We start from the raw sequence: 18241 nt of genomic DNA on the forward strand, positions 1-18241 counted from the left end.
CTTTTCCACCTTTTAATGTCACATATAAATTCTGTACAAACACAAGAAAAAAATAAGTAGATAACACACAATAACCAGGTTGAGTGCAGACTATTAAACTAATAACTTTCAGTCCTCTGGAGTTCTTACCTGCCATCACTGCCATCACTGATCACAGATATAACACCCACAGGGAAACACGGTGGTGGCAGCATCATGCTCTGGGCTCATTTTTATTCAGATCACATCAGAAAATGAGGTTTTTGTCAAGGTGGGTGAAATTATTTACAACTCCAAACCCTTGTAAGTGTAGACCCAAAGCCTTCAGACAGAGCCGGCAGTACCCAATGTGGCACCCCAGGGTAGATTTGGTACGGCGGCCCCCCCTTCCATCGGTGATTTACATATGCCTACAAGAGAAGTGGAACGGCAATGTTTTTATCACTCGTTGATTTGTAAAGCCCCTTTCACACTTACAATCTTACAGAGTAAATTACTGGGTCCGGCTTATGTGTGAATAAAGCTCTTGCGTTCCTGGGTAAAGCACACATTCTCATGGTTATGTAAGACGGTCATAGTCTTCGTTTAGCTTCTCTGACTGAGAAATGTCCTGAAATTGTATTTCTTCTGTAATTTTCCCAAAGCTAACCACTGATAGAACCACTGCTCCCGATGCCATTCATTGTTGTGTCCAATCAGCTGTTTGATGGACGAAATTTCCGGCTGAAATTCTTCTTTAGAGGCTGGCTTGATCAATTAAAGCTACATCTCTTGCATTACTGCCACCTGCAGGTGATATTAGGCACATTCATTCCACCGGTGCTACGTTAAATGTGAAAAGAGCTCTTCCGGTAATTTGCTGGTTTGTAAGGCGCTCGGTAATTCACTGGGAATGCGGTCCCAGTAAATTACTGGGAGTTATGGGTGAAAGGGGCTTAAGATAACATATATGCCAATTTACATGCTTAACAAATTACAAATAAATACAAAAAAAAATCAGAAAAACAATATCAATACTTTTGATAGAAAATTAGAATCCAACAAAATAAGTAAATAAATAACAGTAACACATTATACATACATACGATAAACATCAGATTTAAATAAGTATATATTGTAAATGCATCGCTCTCTCCCCTTTCCTCTCCTTTTTCTCTTTCACCTTTTCTCCCTTTTGGCATTTTGTCTAATCTGTTTCCCTCCTTTTTTTTCCCTCTTCTACCTTTCCTGTTTCAGTGTCCATTGAACATGAAATAACATAAATTCTCATAAAGCTTGCATAAATAAATAAATATAGCGGAGCACTGTGGACGAAAGCAGTAAGCCTCCGCTTGTGAATGTAAAATCTCGTGGGCTCTTTGTGGCATTAAGACAACAATTTTTAATGCTAAACTCCCAGACAAGACAATTAAACAAACATAAAAAACAGCATTTTATATTTACCCTGGTTATCTATGTCTGATATTAACATTTGTTTGATGAGCTGAGGCATTTAATTGTGTAAAAAAAAAAAGAAAAAGAAAAAAAGGAATCTGTTTGAAGGAAAATACTTTTTCTTGCATTTCTGTGTCTTTAATGTTTTTTTTCTATGCTAAAAGTGCATTAGTGATGCAGGAGTGCATGAAAGTGAGCAAAATCAACATTGCAATTTTTTTTTTTTTTTTTTTTTTCTCCTTTTATTTAACCAGGTAAACCCCGTTGAGATCTGGATCTCATTTTCAAGGGGGACCTGGGCAGAAATCTGCAAAAACACTACAACCTGGTTACAAAATAAAACCAATTAATACGTATGCACAAATATAAAACAATAAAAACAATTTAAAAGCAATGACACTGTTTCATACAAGCTTGTTGTCTATCTTTAAGAACCGCTCGAAATAAGTCCAATGAAATAGTTTCTGACATCTTGAGCTCAGACTGGAGCTGATTCAAATAAACAATAGGCACATGTTGGTGTCATTTCTATGCTTTTCTTATTTTGTTTTAAAAGAATTAAACAAAAAAAAAGAAGCTACTTCAACAAGTTTAAAGATGTGCACATTAATGCAGTCAGGCATGAACATTTTGCCCCGGACTGTTTGTTTGTTCTGGATGAATTTTAGCTCCACTGTCTTGTCACGTCAGACCCCATTTTTAAGTCTCTCTCCCTCCGTCTTCTGCCTCTCAGCTGCGGTTGGACGAGACTCAGGAGGCGGAGTACAAGGTGCTGCGCATGCAGCTGCAGCAGGAGCTGGAGCTGCTCAACGCCTACCAGAGCAAGATCAAGATCCACACGGACACGCAGCACGAGAGGGAGGTCAAGGACCTGGAGCAGAGGGTGTCCATCCGCCGAGCCCTGCTGGAGCAGAGGGTCAGAGCTCCTCAGCGTTCACCTCACATGCAAAGCACCTTAGAGCTTGTTTCAGGAGAACAGCACTGTGAAAAGGGAACTAAAAGTGAGTCAAATTTTCTTGAAATTAATGTATTTTTCCATGATTTAAGCAGGTAAATAAGACTATTTGCCAATGGAATAAGATTTTTGCACTTAAAATAAGAACAATTCATCTCCATCATCTCATTTCAAAGGCAGGATATCTAATTATCCTATTGTAGGGGTAAAAATACTCACTCCATTGGCAAATAGTCTTATTTACCAGCTTAAATCAAGGAAAAATACATTAATTTCAAGAAAATTTGACTTACTTTTAGATCCCTTTTTGCAGTGAGTGAGGTCTGGCCGAATATTTAGAGTCACAGAAAACTGTGTTCACTGGGTGTCATTCCTCTCATCTTCCAAAGCAAAACTGGTGGCTGACTTTAGTTTTTAAACTACAGCGTTAAAGGTATACTATGCAACCAGGATAAAAGTGAAAAGTAAAAGTGCACTGTCATAAAGATGCTCAACTGACAAATGTTGCATAGTATGCCTTTAAATAATAAGAAAACGCTGAAATAAAAATGAACATGTTTAATTGTAAACTGGTGTTAATCAGGGATATTTAGGTCTGCGTGAACAAAAACCTTCTTCTGCCTTCAGTTTGGATCACATTATTTACGCTACTGTCTCTTTAAGGATGCCCCGCCCGTTTTTTTAAAAGGCGGGAAAGCACTAGATGATCGAGGAGGGTGACTTTAACTTTAGGCTTGCAGCTAATTTTAAGTTGTATTGTCTAACATTTTCAGACGGGAGAGAGACAAAAAAGCAGGTCAAAGTTTCTAAAACCAGCCGGACAGCCAACAAAACGGACCGGTTCTCACTTACATATGTATTCAAGACAAGTGACCCACTTAAAGAAAGTCCATGAATGCATCGGAAATGTGGAGGGAAGACAAACAAGCCTCTCTGGGGGAACTTTACACAGAAGTTGGACAAACGTAACAAAAAGCATTAAAGATTAATCACAAAAAAATCTGGTAATTTGATCAGTTTTGGTCCCGACTCGGTAGGGCAGAACTTCTCGCTGTTTATGTTCTGTTTACCTCAGGCCTAGTCGACACGTAGGGAAAATTAATAACTCTCAATGCGTTTTGGCCTTTCATCCACACCAAAACTCTGTTTTACATCATTATAGACGATTATTTCTGAAAAGTATATAAATATTCATTTTGACAAAGATCCGGCTACGTGTGTACAAGGCCTCAATTTCTCTTACTGAGCTGCCCACCGAGAGCTTCTGGGGGAGACGTCAGGAGGTCCTGATCAGCCAATCACGCGTCTCCTCTTTTTGTTTAAAACGTCCATACTGCAGTTGTTCTGTTGGTTAAAAGGCCAGGCTTCCTTTTCTGACTTTAACTCAATTCAACAAAAAAAAATTAAATTAAATTTTATTTATATCTTTCATCTCAAGGCACTTTCCAAAGTCAAAATTCAATTCGGGCTGTTTGCATCGAGCAGTTTGCTTTGGAGCAAGTCCTGAGCAAGTTAGCATGTGACGACAGTGTATGGGATAAAGTCATTTATTTTGCAGCGATCCCAAATCGCCCACAACCGGGTGGTGACGGTGGATAGTTAACATCAAGCCAATAACGTTGCAGCAGCCCTCAACAATAACTTAATAACAGTTTGGGCAAGAGGTCGCCATCACTAATCTTGGAGGTGTTGTAGTCAAGTCACTATGCCTCGAGTCCGAGTCCAGGTTCGAGTCTCCAGTGTTCAAGTCCGAGTCAAGTCCAAGTCATTAAAAAAAAATCCGAGTCGAGTCTTTATTGATCAAGTCGAGTCCAAATTCCGCACTAAAGTAAGCATAGCCTACATGTTTTTAAACTAAAAAAAATCCACACTCCGCCACATTGCACTAATAATTTAGATATTAAAATCATACACCAAATAATATTCTAATGACATATTAAAATTATTGCCTAATGATATAAAAAAAAGTCAATTTCCGAGTCAGAATGATCTGAATGTAGGAGTCCGAGTCCAAGTTCGAGTCATCAGTGCTCAAGTCCAAGTCAAGTCACGAGTCTCTAAATTTAGCTAATGACTCGGACTCGAGTTCGAGTCTCGGACTCAAGTCCTACAACACTGGGAAGTGTTAGGACATTTTTGACCAATCTGTATAATTTGATTGAACTTGATTTTGTAAAGTGCCTTGAGATGACATGTTTCATGATTTGGCGCTATATAAATAAAATTGAATTGAATTGAATTGAATTGGGAAGCAGTTGAAGCTCTGTGGTTGCTACAGCGAGAACAGGAGCAGGTTTGTAAACCATGATAACGGCCCAGACATTAAGATTTGTCATCGTTGTCTTCCCAGATCGAGGAGGAGATGTTGTCCCTGCAGAACGAGCGCTCCGAACGCATCCGCACCCTCTTGGAGCGGCAGGCCAGCGAGATCGAGGCCTTTGACTCCGAGAGCCTCCGTCTGGGCTTTAGCAACATGGCGCTGATGGGCATGCCCGGCGAGGCCTACGCCAAGCAGGGCTACTCCAACGCTCAGCCCTCCGGCTCCCGCTCCGCCGGCCAGTGGAGCCACGGCGTCCACCAGCAGAACATGTCGTCACAGCAGTTGTCCCGCCGCAGCCACAACAGCAGCGGCGGCGGCGGCGGCGCAGGGGATCGGAGGAGCGAGTCGTCGTCCTCCTCTTCCTCCCACGGTTACGGCATGGCTGTGGGGCACGGCCGGGACATGCACCACTCGTCACGCTCCTCCGCCTCCTCTTCTTCCTCCTCTTCCTCGTCTTCCTCCCATCACCAGCGCCACCACCTGCCCCAGCACTACCACCATCAGAGCACGCCGCAGCTGTACCGCGAGCGGGAGAGGGATCGGGACAGGGAGCGGGAGAAGGAGAGGGAGCGGGAGTGGGCCGGCGTTCGAGGCTCCGGCGGCGACCTGGCCCACCCACACCCCCTGCCCTTCTCCCATCACCTCCCCTCTCGCTCCTCCTCCCAGTCCCTCGCCATCCTCCCCCCTCCGCCGCCCGCTCCCCCCTCCATCTCCGGCCCATCCTCCTCCTCCTCGTCCTCCTCGTCCTCGCAGGGCGGGATATACGGAGGCGGTGGGCTGGCTGTTCGCGGCACCCCCAACCTGATGGCCCTGAGGAACAGCCCCCAGCCTCTGAGGAGGACGGCATCCGGCGGGGGGCCCGGAGGCGCCGGGGCCAGCGACGGCGTCCTGAGCCGGAGCACCTCGGTCACGTCGCACATCTCCAACGGCTCCCACCTCTCCTACTCTTAGAGAGAGGCGGGAGCGTCCTTCCCAGGTGGGGCAACAGGAAGGGTGGGACCCATCTGGGGAAGGTAGCTACCACCGGCTGCATCCACTGAGCTATATCATACACTGGAGTGCTGATTTTACCGAAAAACTGAAGTCACTGGCCGCCATCTTGCTACTCCCTACTCTCACAGAATCCCATAGGATTTGGTTGCAACAACAAGCAGTTTTCTGGCTGAGTGAAAACGTTTCACTGGTAATTCTACAGTCAGTGGATGTACTAACACTATCAAGTACTAGGAAATCATGTGCTGAAATATTTTACATGTTATTCATATTAAATATATATATATATAAGTATGTGTATATGTATATATGTATATGTATGTATACACATATGTAAATATATGTTTTCGTATATTGTTATTTATATATTTATAAATGTTATATATATACATATATTTAAATGAATAAAATGCAAAATATTTCAGCACATGACTTTCTCAGTACTTGATATTTTTAGAACATAACATAAAACCAGAGTGCGGAATACGGGGGGGTCCGGGGGGGCTCGACCCCCCCGATTAACCCATGAGAACCCCTGAAAGCCTCAAAAGCAAAATTTAAAAGGGGTCTCAAATTGTGTCAAAAAAATTAAAAATTAAATATTTCTTTGTCACTAATGGTCACTAAAAAATGTTTAAGCTCAAACATGTCCAGTATTTAAAATTCAAAACATTTATTCACAAATATCAGAATTAGAATCAGACATACTTTAATGATCCCAGGGGGAAATATGTTCTGTTTTTTGCCAAGTGGAGCCAGCCAATCCTGTTCGCGTATGCAAATTAGGCATGCGCGTGCCAAACAGAAGAAAGAAGTAATGCTGACAACAATTAATACTAAAAATGTTAAAATTTTAGTATTAGGAACTGATCTTATCTGTTGTGCCTGTGCACTTTATCTGTTTCACTGTTGGTGAATGAGAAACGTCCTCTCAAGTCCTTGTATGTCTGGTGAATGTGAAGAATTGACATTAAAGCCAACTTTGACTTTGACATTGTAATGTTATAGGCCTACTGCATATTGAGAAAATTTACATCGGTATTGCGCAACAATCGGGAGATGGGGACCCCCCCAAATATTGACAGGTATTTTGCACACTGCATAAAACTATATGGCATTTGACATTTTAAAAGTTTTAAGCCCCCCCTGAACATGAGAAAATCCTCGTTATTCGATGCTGTAGCGCACATATTCCCTAGTTACTGGGGGAAATAGGGAGTACCAATATGGCGGCTGGTGGCTTCAAAGCGACTCGTTCAAACAGACGGTGATTAGCACTCCAGTGTATTATAGAGCTCAGTGGCTGCGTCCCATTTCTCTCAGCTCACCGCCTTCTCCGTCCTCTTAGATGGACTTCATCTCCTGGAACGGTTGAGACGCAGATCCTCGTGCACAAAAAGTCGAGAGCGATCGGAAGGGGAAGGAGGCTAGCTGGCGTTCACTGAGCTGCACCCGGCCTCTTCAGACTCAGGGTGGGTAGAGGAGGCTTTCTCCCGTTTCCCGCTGACATAAGGGGAGGAATGTAACCACCTGCATCACCTCTGGATCACGGTGATATTAGATGTTTCTGTTCAGTGTTTTTTTTTTATCTCCGTTACTGTATGAAGATGTAAGGCGGGACGTGTGATCAGGGCAACCTTTGACCTTTCATTTCCTCCTGCAGCTGCAGAGTGGGGGCAGCGGCCATGTCTCAGGGTTCCTACGCAGTCGGGAAAACTGAGGAGTTTAACTTCATGGAAATTACTTAAAGTACATTTCCTGGTCTGGAAGTGTTTGGGAAAAGAGAAGAGTATAAAATTTTTTATCTTTATTCCATGTTAGATAGCATTCTTCCCTTCCTCCTATCCTGTCTTCCTTTCTTCCATCCTTCCTCCCTTTCCTACTTTCTTCTGTCCTTCATTCTTCTCTCTTCCTTCCTTCCTCTCTTGCATTCCTCCACCCTTCCTCTCTTCTATCCTTCCTCTCTCCTCCCTTCCCTTCCTGTCTTTAATTTTTCCATCCTTCTCCCCATTCCTTCATTCCTACTTTCCTTTCTTCCTTCCTCCCTGTCTTCTTTCCTCCCTTCCTTTCTACCTCCATTCCCCCATCTCTTCCTTCCTCTATTCCCTTTTCTTTCCCTTCCCTCCTTCCTTATTCCTTTCATTCCTCCCTCTCTCCCTTATTTCCTTCCTTCCTTCCCTCAAATTTTCTTCCTTACCTTCTTCCATCTTACCTTTCTTCCTTTTTTCCATCCTTCCTTCCTCGCTCCCTCCTCCATTACTTCATTCATCCTTTTAAACTTTCTTCCCCTCCTTTCTTTCTTCCTCCCTGTCTTCCTTCTTCCTCCCTTTCTTTCATCCTTCCTTCATCCCTTTCTTACTTTCTTCTGTCCTACATTCGTCTCTCTTCCTTCCTCTCCCCCTTTCCTACCCCTTTCATCTTTTCATCCTTCTTCCCATTCCTTCATTCCTATTTTCCTCACTTCCTTCATTCCTACTTTTCTCCCTTTCATTCCTCCCTCTCTCCCTTCTTTCCCTCCTTCCTTCCTCCCTTCCCTCAAATTTTCTTCCTTCCCTCCTTCCATCCCTCCCTCCATCCCTTCTTCCTCCCATCTATTTATGCATTTCCTACAGCTCTTTACCATGAATTTGTAGCTAACGTCTGTGTTTATATTTTTTAGAATGGGTTAAAACGGGACTCTTGGTATCTGAGTCTAGAAAATGAGTTGACTTTAGCCTTGAAGACTGTGTAGGAACCCTGCTGTGTTCTTCTATGATGTTCTTTGCTGGAATGGAGAAAGAAAGCAGACATGGGATGAAAAAAGAGAGAGACGTTTTGTCTTATCTGTGTTGTCCAGAAGCAGCACAGCGAGTCCTGAGACAAACGAAAAAGACGAAAGTCAAAAATGATGTGCTACTTTAGTCTGATAAGATTCAGACATTTTTAAAATGCTGTTTGTTTGTTTTTTAACTGTGTAAAAACACAAAAACAACTTGCTTGGAACGTCACCAATGCCTTTAAGGGGTTCTTAAAGGGATGTTGTGCCATCCACTTTTTTTATTTTTATTAATTTATTTAATGGCTGAACTGAAAATGCAGAATGTTTGTATAGTAAAGGGACTCGTCAAAAAGCGAAGCGTGGACGAGGAGAGATGTTCTGGACGTGTATAAATACTTAAAAAAAAAAAAAAAAAAAGCTTTCTGACATTAATGACGTACTGAATATCTCGACAACATAAGCGTCACTCCAGTGCATGAGATAGATGTACAAAAAATAGGAACAAAAAAAAAAAGAGCAACACATTGAAAAGTACTGTATCTGTCCCACTTTACTGGCATTTAGGATCACTTGTCCCACTTTTTTTTTTTTTTTTTTTTTTTTTTTTTACCTTTTACTGTACATATTTATGGGAATATTAAAAACAAAAGGAAATCTTTTGGTTTTATAGATGAGCAAAGACAATGATAGTAATTTTTTTATAAACTCCAAAGCGCGTTGAACTCCAGCTGCATTTTCTAATAGGTGTCGATATTACCCTAACTAATCCTGGTGTAACTGTTGTCGTGATCCTGTTCACGTTTTTTTGTTTCTCTCTCTCTCTCTCGCTCTCTCTCTCTTGCGAGAAGCAAAGGGCCCACTATTGCTGTAAAATAATGAATTATAATAACAATAGCTGATGAATCTGTTGCATTGTCAGGTGTGGTGTGTCTTCAAAGATATCAGTGACTATTAATAGGGGATGGTTAATAATTGTTAATATTTATGTGCGTGTGTCGAGCGGTGAAGTCCAGTTATAATGCCACTTTTTTCTAAAGACTTGATAACGACTGTATTTCAGATTAAAAGCACTCCTGCTCGCTTGAACCTCCGACCCCCTTCCTCTGGACTCTCATGGAGGAAAAAAAAAAAAATAGGCCACTGGAATGTAAATGCTGTTTTACTTCATTTTTTTTATTATTTATATGTATTTAGCGAGGATCAAACTGCCGAAGGATGCAGCATGCAGGCAGTGTGGGGGAGGAGATGGAGGCCTGACAGGACGGGCCCCCGACTGAGCTGCTGTGGTCCCCCGCTGGGGCCGGCACAGCAGCAGTGACCCCAGTAGCCCGTCCACAACAATCAGTGTTCCCTCCAAGGTTTTTGTATTTTATTTTTTTTTTTTTTTTACTATTGTGGGCATGATGTTAATTTAAAGGAGAGCTTCATTTTTGGGGGGGAGGGGAGGGGGGGTTGGACAAAAAAAGAAGAAGAAGAAAGATAATCACCCTGCTGACTCAGAAACACCAGCTCAAGACAAACTCCCCTGTATAACATTGATACTTTATGCTCGGTTGGAATCTCGGTGCATGCGTAAAACTCCTTGTATAAACTAAGACTTGACGGGCTGGGGGGGTCGGCTTTGGACGTCGGTGTCAGTCGACGCCCACGGCGGCCATTGGTCCCCTACTTCGGTAAAGGATGACGGGCGCCGCCATGCTGAGATTTTTGGTTGGTGAAGGGTGGAGACGCCGAATTGAATATAAGCTTGAAGAGGAACAGAGGTGCTGATGTGTGTGTTGGAAAATGGAAAAACGAGTGACTTCAAAAGTAATTAAAAAAAAAAAAAAAAGAAAAGATAATAAATTGATATTAACACATTAACTTGTCTTGCTTTCGTGTGTTTTATTTAACGGTCGTATTGTTGCAGGAAAGGGAACAAGTGTTAACATTTCAATTACTAATAAATTAATAACTTTACAGTCCCTCCTTATGAAGTTCTTCTGTTTTCACCTTTTTATTCAAATGTAAATGCTTAAAAAACCTTAAACAGACCTGACTAAATACAAAAAGCTGTTTTTAAATCATGATTTCATTTGTTGAAGGAGAACATCTATTCAGACCAATCTGGCCCTTCCTCACTGCAAAAATAGAACTCAAAATAAGAAATTATTTCTTGAAATTAGATAATTTTTCCTTGATTTGAGCAAGTAAATAAGATTATTTACCAATGGAATAAGATTTTTGCACTTAAAATAGGCACGATTCATCTCCATCATCTTATTTCAAGTGCATTACATCTAATTGTCTTATTTTAGGGGTAAAAACACAAATTCCATTGGCAAATAATCTTATTTACCAACTCAAATCAAGGACAAATACATTCATTTCAAGAGAATTGTACTTATTTTTAGTTCACTTTTTGCAGTGCTGAAAAGTATTCCCACCCCAAATTACTGCTTTTGGCCCCCATGACAGCAACATCTATCAACGGTTGGTGATGACTGGAAATCAGGCTTTTACATCAGTTTGGAGGAATGTGACCCACTCTTCTTTGCAGAATACATTTGATTACACCACAGTGGAGAGTTTTCAAGCATAAATTTCCTTTTTAGGGTCATGCCGCAACATATCGATCATATGTCAAAGTTCAGACTTTCACCGGGCTGCTCTGTAATATCCTTTTTTTTTTTAGGTGGGAATTAAAGGAAACTGCTTGTGTGCTCCGGTCACTGTCCTGCTCCAAAACCAAATTATGTTCTATTAGTTACTCCATGCCATCCAGATAAATGGCCCCAAACCATCACACTACCACCACCATGTTTGATGGTAGGTATGATGTTCGTTTCCTGAAATGCTGTGAATATTTTCCCCCAAACACTTCAAGATTTTTTTTGTTCTTCTACAATTGAGGGAAAAGGCCTTTGATTTATTTTTTTAGTCAGCAGTGGCCTTATGGGCTCCAGATGTTCTGGATTCCTCTGTGACCTCCTGGACCAGTGGTTTATGGAGTCCTTTTTGTGGCTCGGTATTGTCCCTGTTCCATGTTTTGCCCATTTGAGGATAACGGTTCTCACTTTAGTTCCTCTGGAGTCCCAAAGCCTTGGAAGTAGCTTCATAATCCTTTCAAGACTGGTTGATCATTTGTTCTTGAAAACCTTTAGATCAAGGCATATCGTGTGTTGCTAATTCAGCCGTTTGATTCAGGCGTGTTTGACACCGGATCTCGAGGACTGGAGTTGGAAACCTCTGCTCAAGGAAATAATACTTTTTCATGTTGCCTTATCTGCCAATGTTTCCTAACATAGTTGTCTAATACATTTCCATGCTTTCAACTTGAGCCATTTTTACTTTAGACCAGGGGTCCAGCTCTTAGATGCATTCCTTCTCCAACACACCTGAATCAAACAAAAAGCTCATTAACGAGCATCCGTAGAACCGACTGACTGATGATGAGGGAGTTCAGTTAATTGATGCAGGTGGATTTGAAAGGGGAGGTTAGGCACCCTTTAAGCATTTGGTCAAACACAAGGCAGCTAAATCTAATCCGTTTTGAGATTTAGATTCAGGGTTTTACAATTGTGCTTCTTACCCAAAATATAATTTAAGAAAGTCCTGGACAGAAAGTTTAATGTCTGAAAAAGTTTCCTAAACATTATTTCCCTCATATTATTTTTTTTTCTCAAATAACCTACACTGCAAAAATAGAACTAATAATAAGTACAATTTTCTTGAAATGAATGTATTTTCCCTTGATTTGAGCAGGTAAATAAGACTATTTGCTAATGGAATAAGATTTCTGGACTTAAAATATCTTATTTCAAGTGCATGATGTCTAATTTTCTTATTTTAGGGGTAAAAATACTTATTCCGTTGGCAAATAATCTTATTTACCTGCTCAAATCAAGGGCAAATACATTTATTTCAAGAAAATGTTACTTATTTTTAGTTCTCTTTTTGCAGTGTAATTTACAACAGTTCTAAGAATAAGGAAAACTATAGAGAGATGTGATGGAATGGTTTAGAACATGGGTCTTCAACGTTTTCCAGGCCAAGGACCCCCAAACTGATGGCGAGATGGACCGGGGACCCCCTAATTATATATGTTGTATAAAATTGTGTTACATCAAACTGGTCCTATAGTGCCATGTGTAAATGTACCTTGTTATTGTGCATTCAATACTAAGATACTCAAATAATACACAGGTTCATATATTCATGTTTTTATTTTAAACATGTGCGAGGCACAGTGAGTAGGGTGGCCATGCCACTGCCATTTATAAACATAACATAACACAATAAACTGATACCTGCCAAAATCAACAATGTCTGTCAATTGCATGCAATCATGCATAAAAGCTATTTAAATGGACATTTTTAAAACATAAATGTGAAAAGGAAAATAAGTGATGCTTGTTAGTGCCACTGGCATGCATAAACATACCTGTTATATTGCATACAATACTGAACTATTAACATAACTGACAGATTCATGTTTTAATTTAAATATTTTTTTTTTTTTTTATTCAACCAAAACTTTCGCGACCCCCATGCAGTACCTCTGCGGACCCCCTAGGGGTCGCGGACCCCCTGTTGAAGACCCCTGGTTTAGAATATGTTTGAGTGATTAAATGGCCTAGTCAAAGTAAGCACCTTACTTGAGGTGTATTCCACAAAAACATGGACAGTAATTTCAGTTTCTAGACGTGCAAAGCTGGTAGACGCATTCTCCAAAAGACCTGTAGGTCTAACTGCAGCGCAACATGGTTCTGTAGAGTCGTGGCTCATCAGGACTGAATACACATGCACAGCAGACTTTACAGATTTTTGCAACTCGTGAAATGACATTAAAATAAGTGGATTAAATCAAATTGTCCCCTCAAACTTCTTCACACAATGATAAAGGGAAAATGTTTTTGTTTTTCTTAAGTTTTTGCTAATTTATTTAAAAGAAAAGAAAAAGAAGACAAACATTAGTATTTATGCCCTTTACCATGACGCTTAAAACTGAGCTTGTCTTCTTAACACAGATCATCACGTCATCAACAGTTGTATCAACGCGCCGATCTGGGGAAGGATATCAAAACTATTTCAGTCATGTTGAATTATTCAGAAATGGGAGGATCTGATTTCCAAACCACACAAGAGTCATCAGGGCAGAAGGCCCTTGGTCAGAGGTGATGAATAACCCAATGGTGGAACTCCAGACTCTCTATATGGAGATAGAATAATCTTCCCTGTAAAATCTAATTAGTTATTATTACTTTAAAAAAGCATGCAAACTGGTTGCACTTAAAGAAACAACCCATCAGTGACACTGAGCTGAAACCCTTGAGTGGTTTAAGGTGAAACATGTAACTGTGTTGGCATGGCCTAGTCAAAGTACAGACCTCATGCCAATTGAGAATCTGTGGTTAGACTTCAATAAAACCTGTTCCCCAAGGAAAAAACAAATAATAAGAAGGAGCTGGAGCAGATTAGCTTGGAGAAATTGGCAAAAAATCCCAGTAGAAAGATGTGGAAAGCTGATAGAGACCGATCTAAATCCACTTGCAACTGGAATTGCTGCATTTATGCTCCATGCAGCTTTTTCCACGCATTAGCACGATTCTCCTAGACTCTAGAGGGCAGTGTTGCGCTCCTATGACAAGCGTATACACTGGAGTGCTGATTTTGCCGCAAAACTGAAGTCACTGGCCGCCATCTTGCTACTCCCTACTCTCACAGAATCCCATAGGATTTGCTTGCAACAACAAGCAGTTTTCTGGCTGAGTGAAAACGTTTTACAGGTAATTCTACAGTCAGTGGATGTACTAACACTATTAACTACTAGGAAATTAGGTGCTGAGATATTTTACATGTTATTCATATTAAATATATATATATATATGTATATATAAGTATGTGTATATGTATATATGTATATATATGTATACACATATGTAAATATATGTTTTCGTATATTGTTATTTATATATTTATAAATGTTATATATATACATATATTTAAATGAATAAAATGCAAAATATTTCAGCACATGACTTTCTCAGTACTTGATATTTTTAGAACATAACATAAAACTATATGGCATTTGAAATTTTAAAAGTCTTAAGCCCCCCCTGAACATGAGAAAATCCTTGTTATTCGATGCTGTAGCGCACATATTCCCTAGTTACTGGAGGAAAATAGGGAGTACCAATATGGCGGCTGGTGGCTTCAAAGCGACTCGTTCAAACAGACGGTGATTAGCACTCCAGTGTATAATATAGCTCAGTGGTCCACCCCACTACACCTAGAAGTACAAAATAGTTTTTTCCAACATTTAAGCCTGTTACTTTCTTCCAAGAGCGATAGAAAATTCTGTCCTGGAATTGTTAACAATTTGTTGATAACGGTGATCTATATAGACATCATAAAGATGTCTATATTTAGGAACTTCCGTTAGAAAGGACGCTTCCTCGTCCGCCATCTTTTTCCACGCGGTACTGTCCGCATAGTTACAAATTTTCCAGGTGCGGAAACTTTTGGGGAGGGGAAGCCAAAATGATGCAACATGGCCGCGCGGACGCATCAAGCATAAATCAGGCTTTAGGCAGAGATGTCATCTGTTTTGTGGTTTTCTGTCGAAATCTTAGGGGACTATATATGACATCAGTAAATATAGAGGTTATCGGCCATATAACTGTCAATTTAATATTAATATTTGAGCAACCTACTTCTTTTTTCTTTTAAGCACTAATGGAACCCCCTTACACAGTGCCATCCTGAGCAGTGAGCCGGTTAAAGAAATACACTTTTGGTACCATAAATGTGTGTGAAAAAGCAAAAACATGTCAATACTTTACGGTTTTATAGATGTAAAGTGGCAGCTCTGGATTTGCCCATATTTCCTGTGCCGTGTTGTTGTTTGCGACATGGATACGAAGGGCCTCTTGCTGCGTGAACATCTCCTGAGCTATTACTGTGCTGCACTGCAACAACAGTCTGACATCATTATTACAGTGACTGGGAGAACCTGTGCGCATTGCCCTTTAAGATGCGTCTGTCATCCCTCAGCTAATGGAAAGCCACACTGCTTGTTTTCCCCGATGCAGATCCATTCAATACAGCGCGGCCTGGCCTATGGAAGGCTGAAACTGACACAATTAAAAATAAAAGCAGAAATACATAAATGCCACAATAAATAAACCAATACACTTAAAATGTACAATTTAATTTGAACATTTATAAATTTTAGATTTAGTAATTTGTCTTCGCTTAAGATATCTAAGTTATTTACTTTACCACATGTTTTACTATTTAGTTGACGTTCACATCTGTTTTTCTCTATTAACATTAACATTATTAACATTATTATTATTATTATTGGCTACTTGATGACTTTATAACTTTTACTTCCTACTTGAATTTTCTTACCTTGTTTATTCCCACAAGCCTTTCTATTACCATGTATTCTTTATTACATTTTCCTGTCTCTTTGTTTATTTTTCCCTACACATTTCTGCCTCGTTATGCAAATCAGGCGTGCTTTCCTTCATTGGGCCAGCTCCTCTGCTATTAATAAGTCAAAAGGAAGGTGAAGGACGTGTGCAATTCTGTTCCCTCCAATACTATACTTCGGCTCAATCTGAATACCCTTATTGAGTAAAGTCTCTAGCCAAAGCCGAAGTGCATCAGCGGTCGGCAAGATAAGTGCTGTCTGAATAGTGCAGTCAGTAAGGAAGGAGGTAGGAAAAGTAGCCTGTGTGCTCCCTCCTGCAGCTAGTTTTGCATAGGAACCCCGCAATGCCAGCACTAACAAGCCTTAAGGAATCCCACAATCCTTTGCGTGACATGAGGTATCAGCACAGCCCTCTCCCGGAAATCACAGAAAATGTCCGGAGAGAAGAGAGCGTGCACTTTGTAGTTCGTTTTCGGAAGCCTGTAGACCCGAATTTGACTCGCGTTGTTACCGTCACATAATGACGGTGCCGTTAAAGCCGTCCGAAATCGCCACAGCAGTCCAAACTCCTTTTCTCCCCAAGATAGAGTTCTTACAGTTGCACCCATGAAAGGTCAAGGAATAGTAGCTAGAAGCTATTATCAAGGGTATTTGGATGGAGCCTATGGCTGCTATGGAGGAGGCACAGGCAGCACAATCGATTCGACCATGGATCTGCAACTTGACCAATGACAGAGGAGCTGACCCAACAAAAGCCCACTTTATTGGTATAATGAGGAAGAAATGCATAAAAGATGAAAAGAAAAAAAAACATGTGAAAAGAATGTATCGAAATAAAAAGGCTTGTCAGAAAAAAACAAAGTAAGAAAATTCAAGGGGGAAATAAAAGAGACATGCATCTATAAGCGAAAGAAAAACATGGAAAAACTGTAAAATTAAAATTAAAGGCTTGAATATTGTGTTGGAAATACATAGAGGTGGAACAGGCTTCCTGATGATATCAAAACCTGTGCTTCTATAAGGAACTTTTAAAATAAACTAAAAGAACTACTAAAAGGCTCTCAACACTGTAACCATAATTTTTTCTGTCCATGGTACTGGCTTTGTGTATGTATGAATGATTTTTTTGAATGAACTGATATTGTAAGATTGTTTATGGGTAATAGGTGAGTGTCATATTGAACTCCTTCTGTATGTCTGCTGTTTTTAATCTGTTGACTGCGGTGTGTAGCGTGAATTTTGTCCTGCCAAAGGGACTGCAGATGAAAATTTGCCTTTGGCTAACTAACATGTCTATCCCTTATGGGGTCACGAGAGGTGCTCCAGCTGTCAATGGGCGAGGGGCAGTGTAACACCCAGGTCTTGTTTTTGGACTGTGGGAGGAAGCCGGAGTACCCGGAGAGAACCCATGCATGCACAGGGAGAACATGCAAACTCCATGCAGAAAGACCCAGGGCAAAGGGTAGAACTTGAACCCAGGACGTTCTTGCTGCATAGCAACAGTGCTACCCACTGCCCCATTGTTCAGCCCCAAACGGTAACATAAGCTACGTTCACACTGCAGCCTGAAGTGACCGAATTTAATTTTTTTTGCCCATATACGACCTGGATCTAATCTTTTCATGACAGTCTGAACAACACAGATTGGATTTTTTCAAATGTGACTCAGGCCACTTGGATATGTGGTCCTAATTCCATTAAGTGTCAAATGTGACCTGTGTCTGTACGGTCAGGTCGCATTTATCCGACCTGTACGTCACTGATAGTCGACAAACGCCACTAATCTGCATCCTGCTGTGCAGAAGCGGGAAGAAAAACGACACCCATGGCGGACAACAATGGGGAGAGCAGTCAATGGAGAGAAAGCTCCGGTTAGAAAAGAAATTAAAGATTGCAAAATGCGCGCCAGCATTATAATCCATGTTTACTTCCGCAAACTCTGAGCACGCTTGCTAAGTGTGACGTCATCGCGTCCTCAACTGCACATGCAGAACACTTAAGTTGTATAAATTCAGTTCACACAGGAGAGCACAAACAAGTCGCATGTATTTGGAAATATGAAGGACCACGCAAAAAAATAGTCAGATTTCACAAAAAAATCCAAATTGAGCATTGAGGCCTGCAGTGTGAACGTAGCCATATATGTTTTAATTGTACATGGCCCCTTTTAAATTAAATTTAAAAAAAATAAACTAAAAAGGGAAAATGTGAAAGTCAAATCAATTATAAAAAAAAGTGGTAAAATAAAGAACTAAATGTATATTTTAAACAAAGACATGCAAATAAACTTAAGGAATGAAATTGTTTGCTTATTTTATTAATTTGTACGTTTTAAGGGTATTTGTTTTAATTTATTTATTTTCGGCGTGTTGGGTTTAAATT

The 18241-nt window shown here is 40.5% G+C and overlaps 1 protein-coding gene across 3 annotated transcripts in view; it reads left to right on the plus strand.

Annotated features, from left to right (window-relative positions):
* The window catches only part of taok2b (TAO kinase 2b), a 42639-nt gene extending 35063 nt beyond the window's left edge, over positions 1-7576 (plus strand). For 2 of the 3 annotated variants that reach the window (XM_036141761.1, XM_012852406.3), the window contains exons 19-20: positions 2147-2329; positions 4719-5790. In XM_036141761.1, coding sequence (XP_035997654.1) covers positions 2147-2329; positions 4719-5639 — 1104 coding nt within the window. In that variant the 3' untranslated portion in view covers positions 5640-5790. Of the gene's footprint in view, positions 1-2146; positions 2330-4718; positions 5791-7029 lie in introns of those variants that run through there. The other variant, XM_021310547.2, reaches the window with a different exon arrangement.
* The last annotated feature ends 10665 nt before the right edge of the window (positions 7577-18241 follow it).

Source organism: Fundulus heteroclitus, chromosome 10 (assembly GCF_011125445.2).
Source record: "Fundulus heteroclitus isolate FHET01 chromosome 10, MU-UCD_Fhet_4.1, whole genome shotgun sequence".
NCBI lineage: Eukaryota > Metazoa > Chordata > Actinopteri > Cyprinodontiformes > Fundulidae > Fundulus > Fundulus heteroclitus.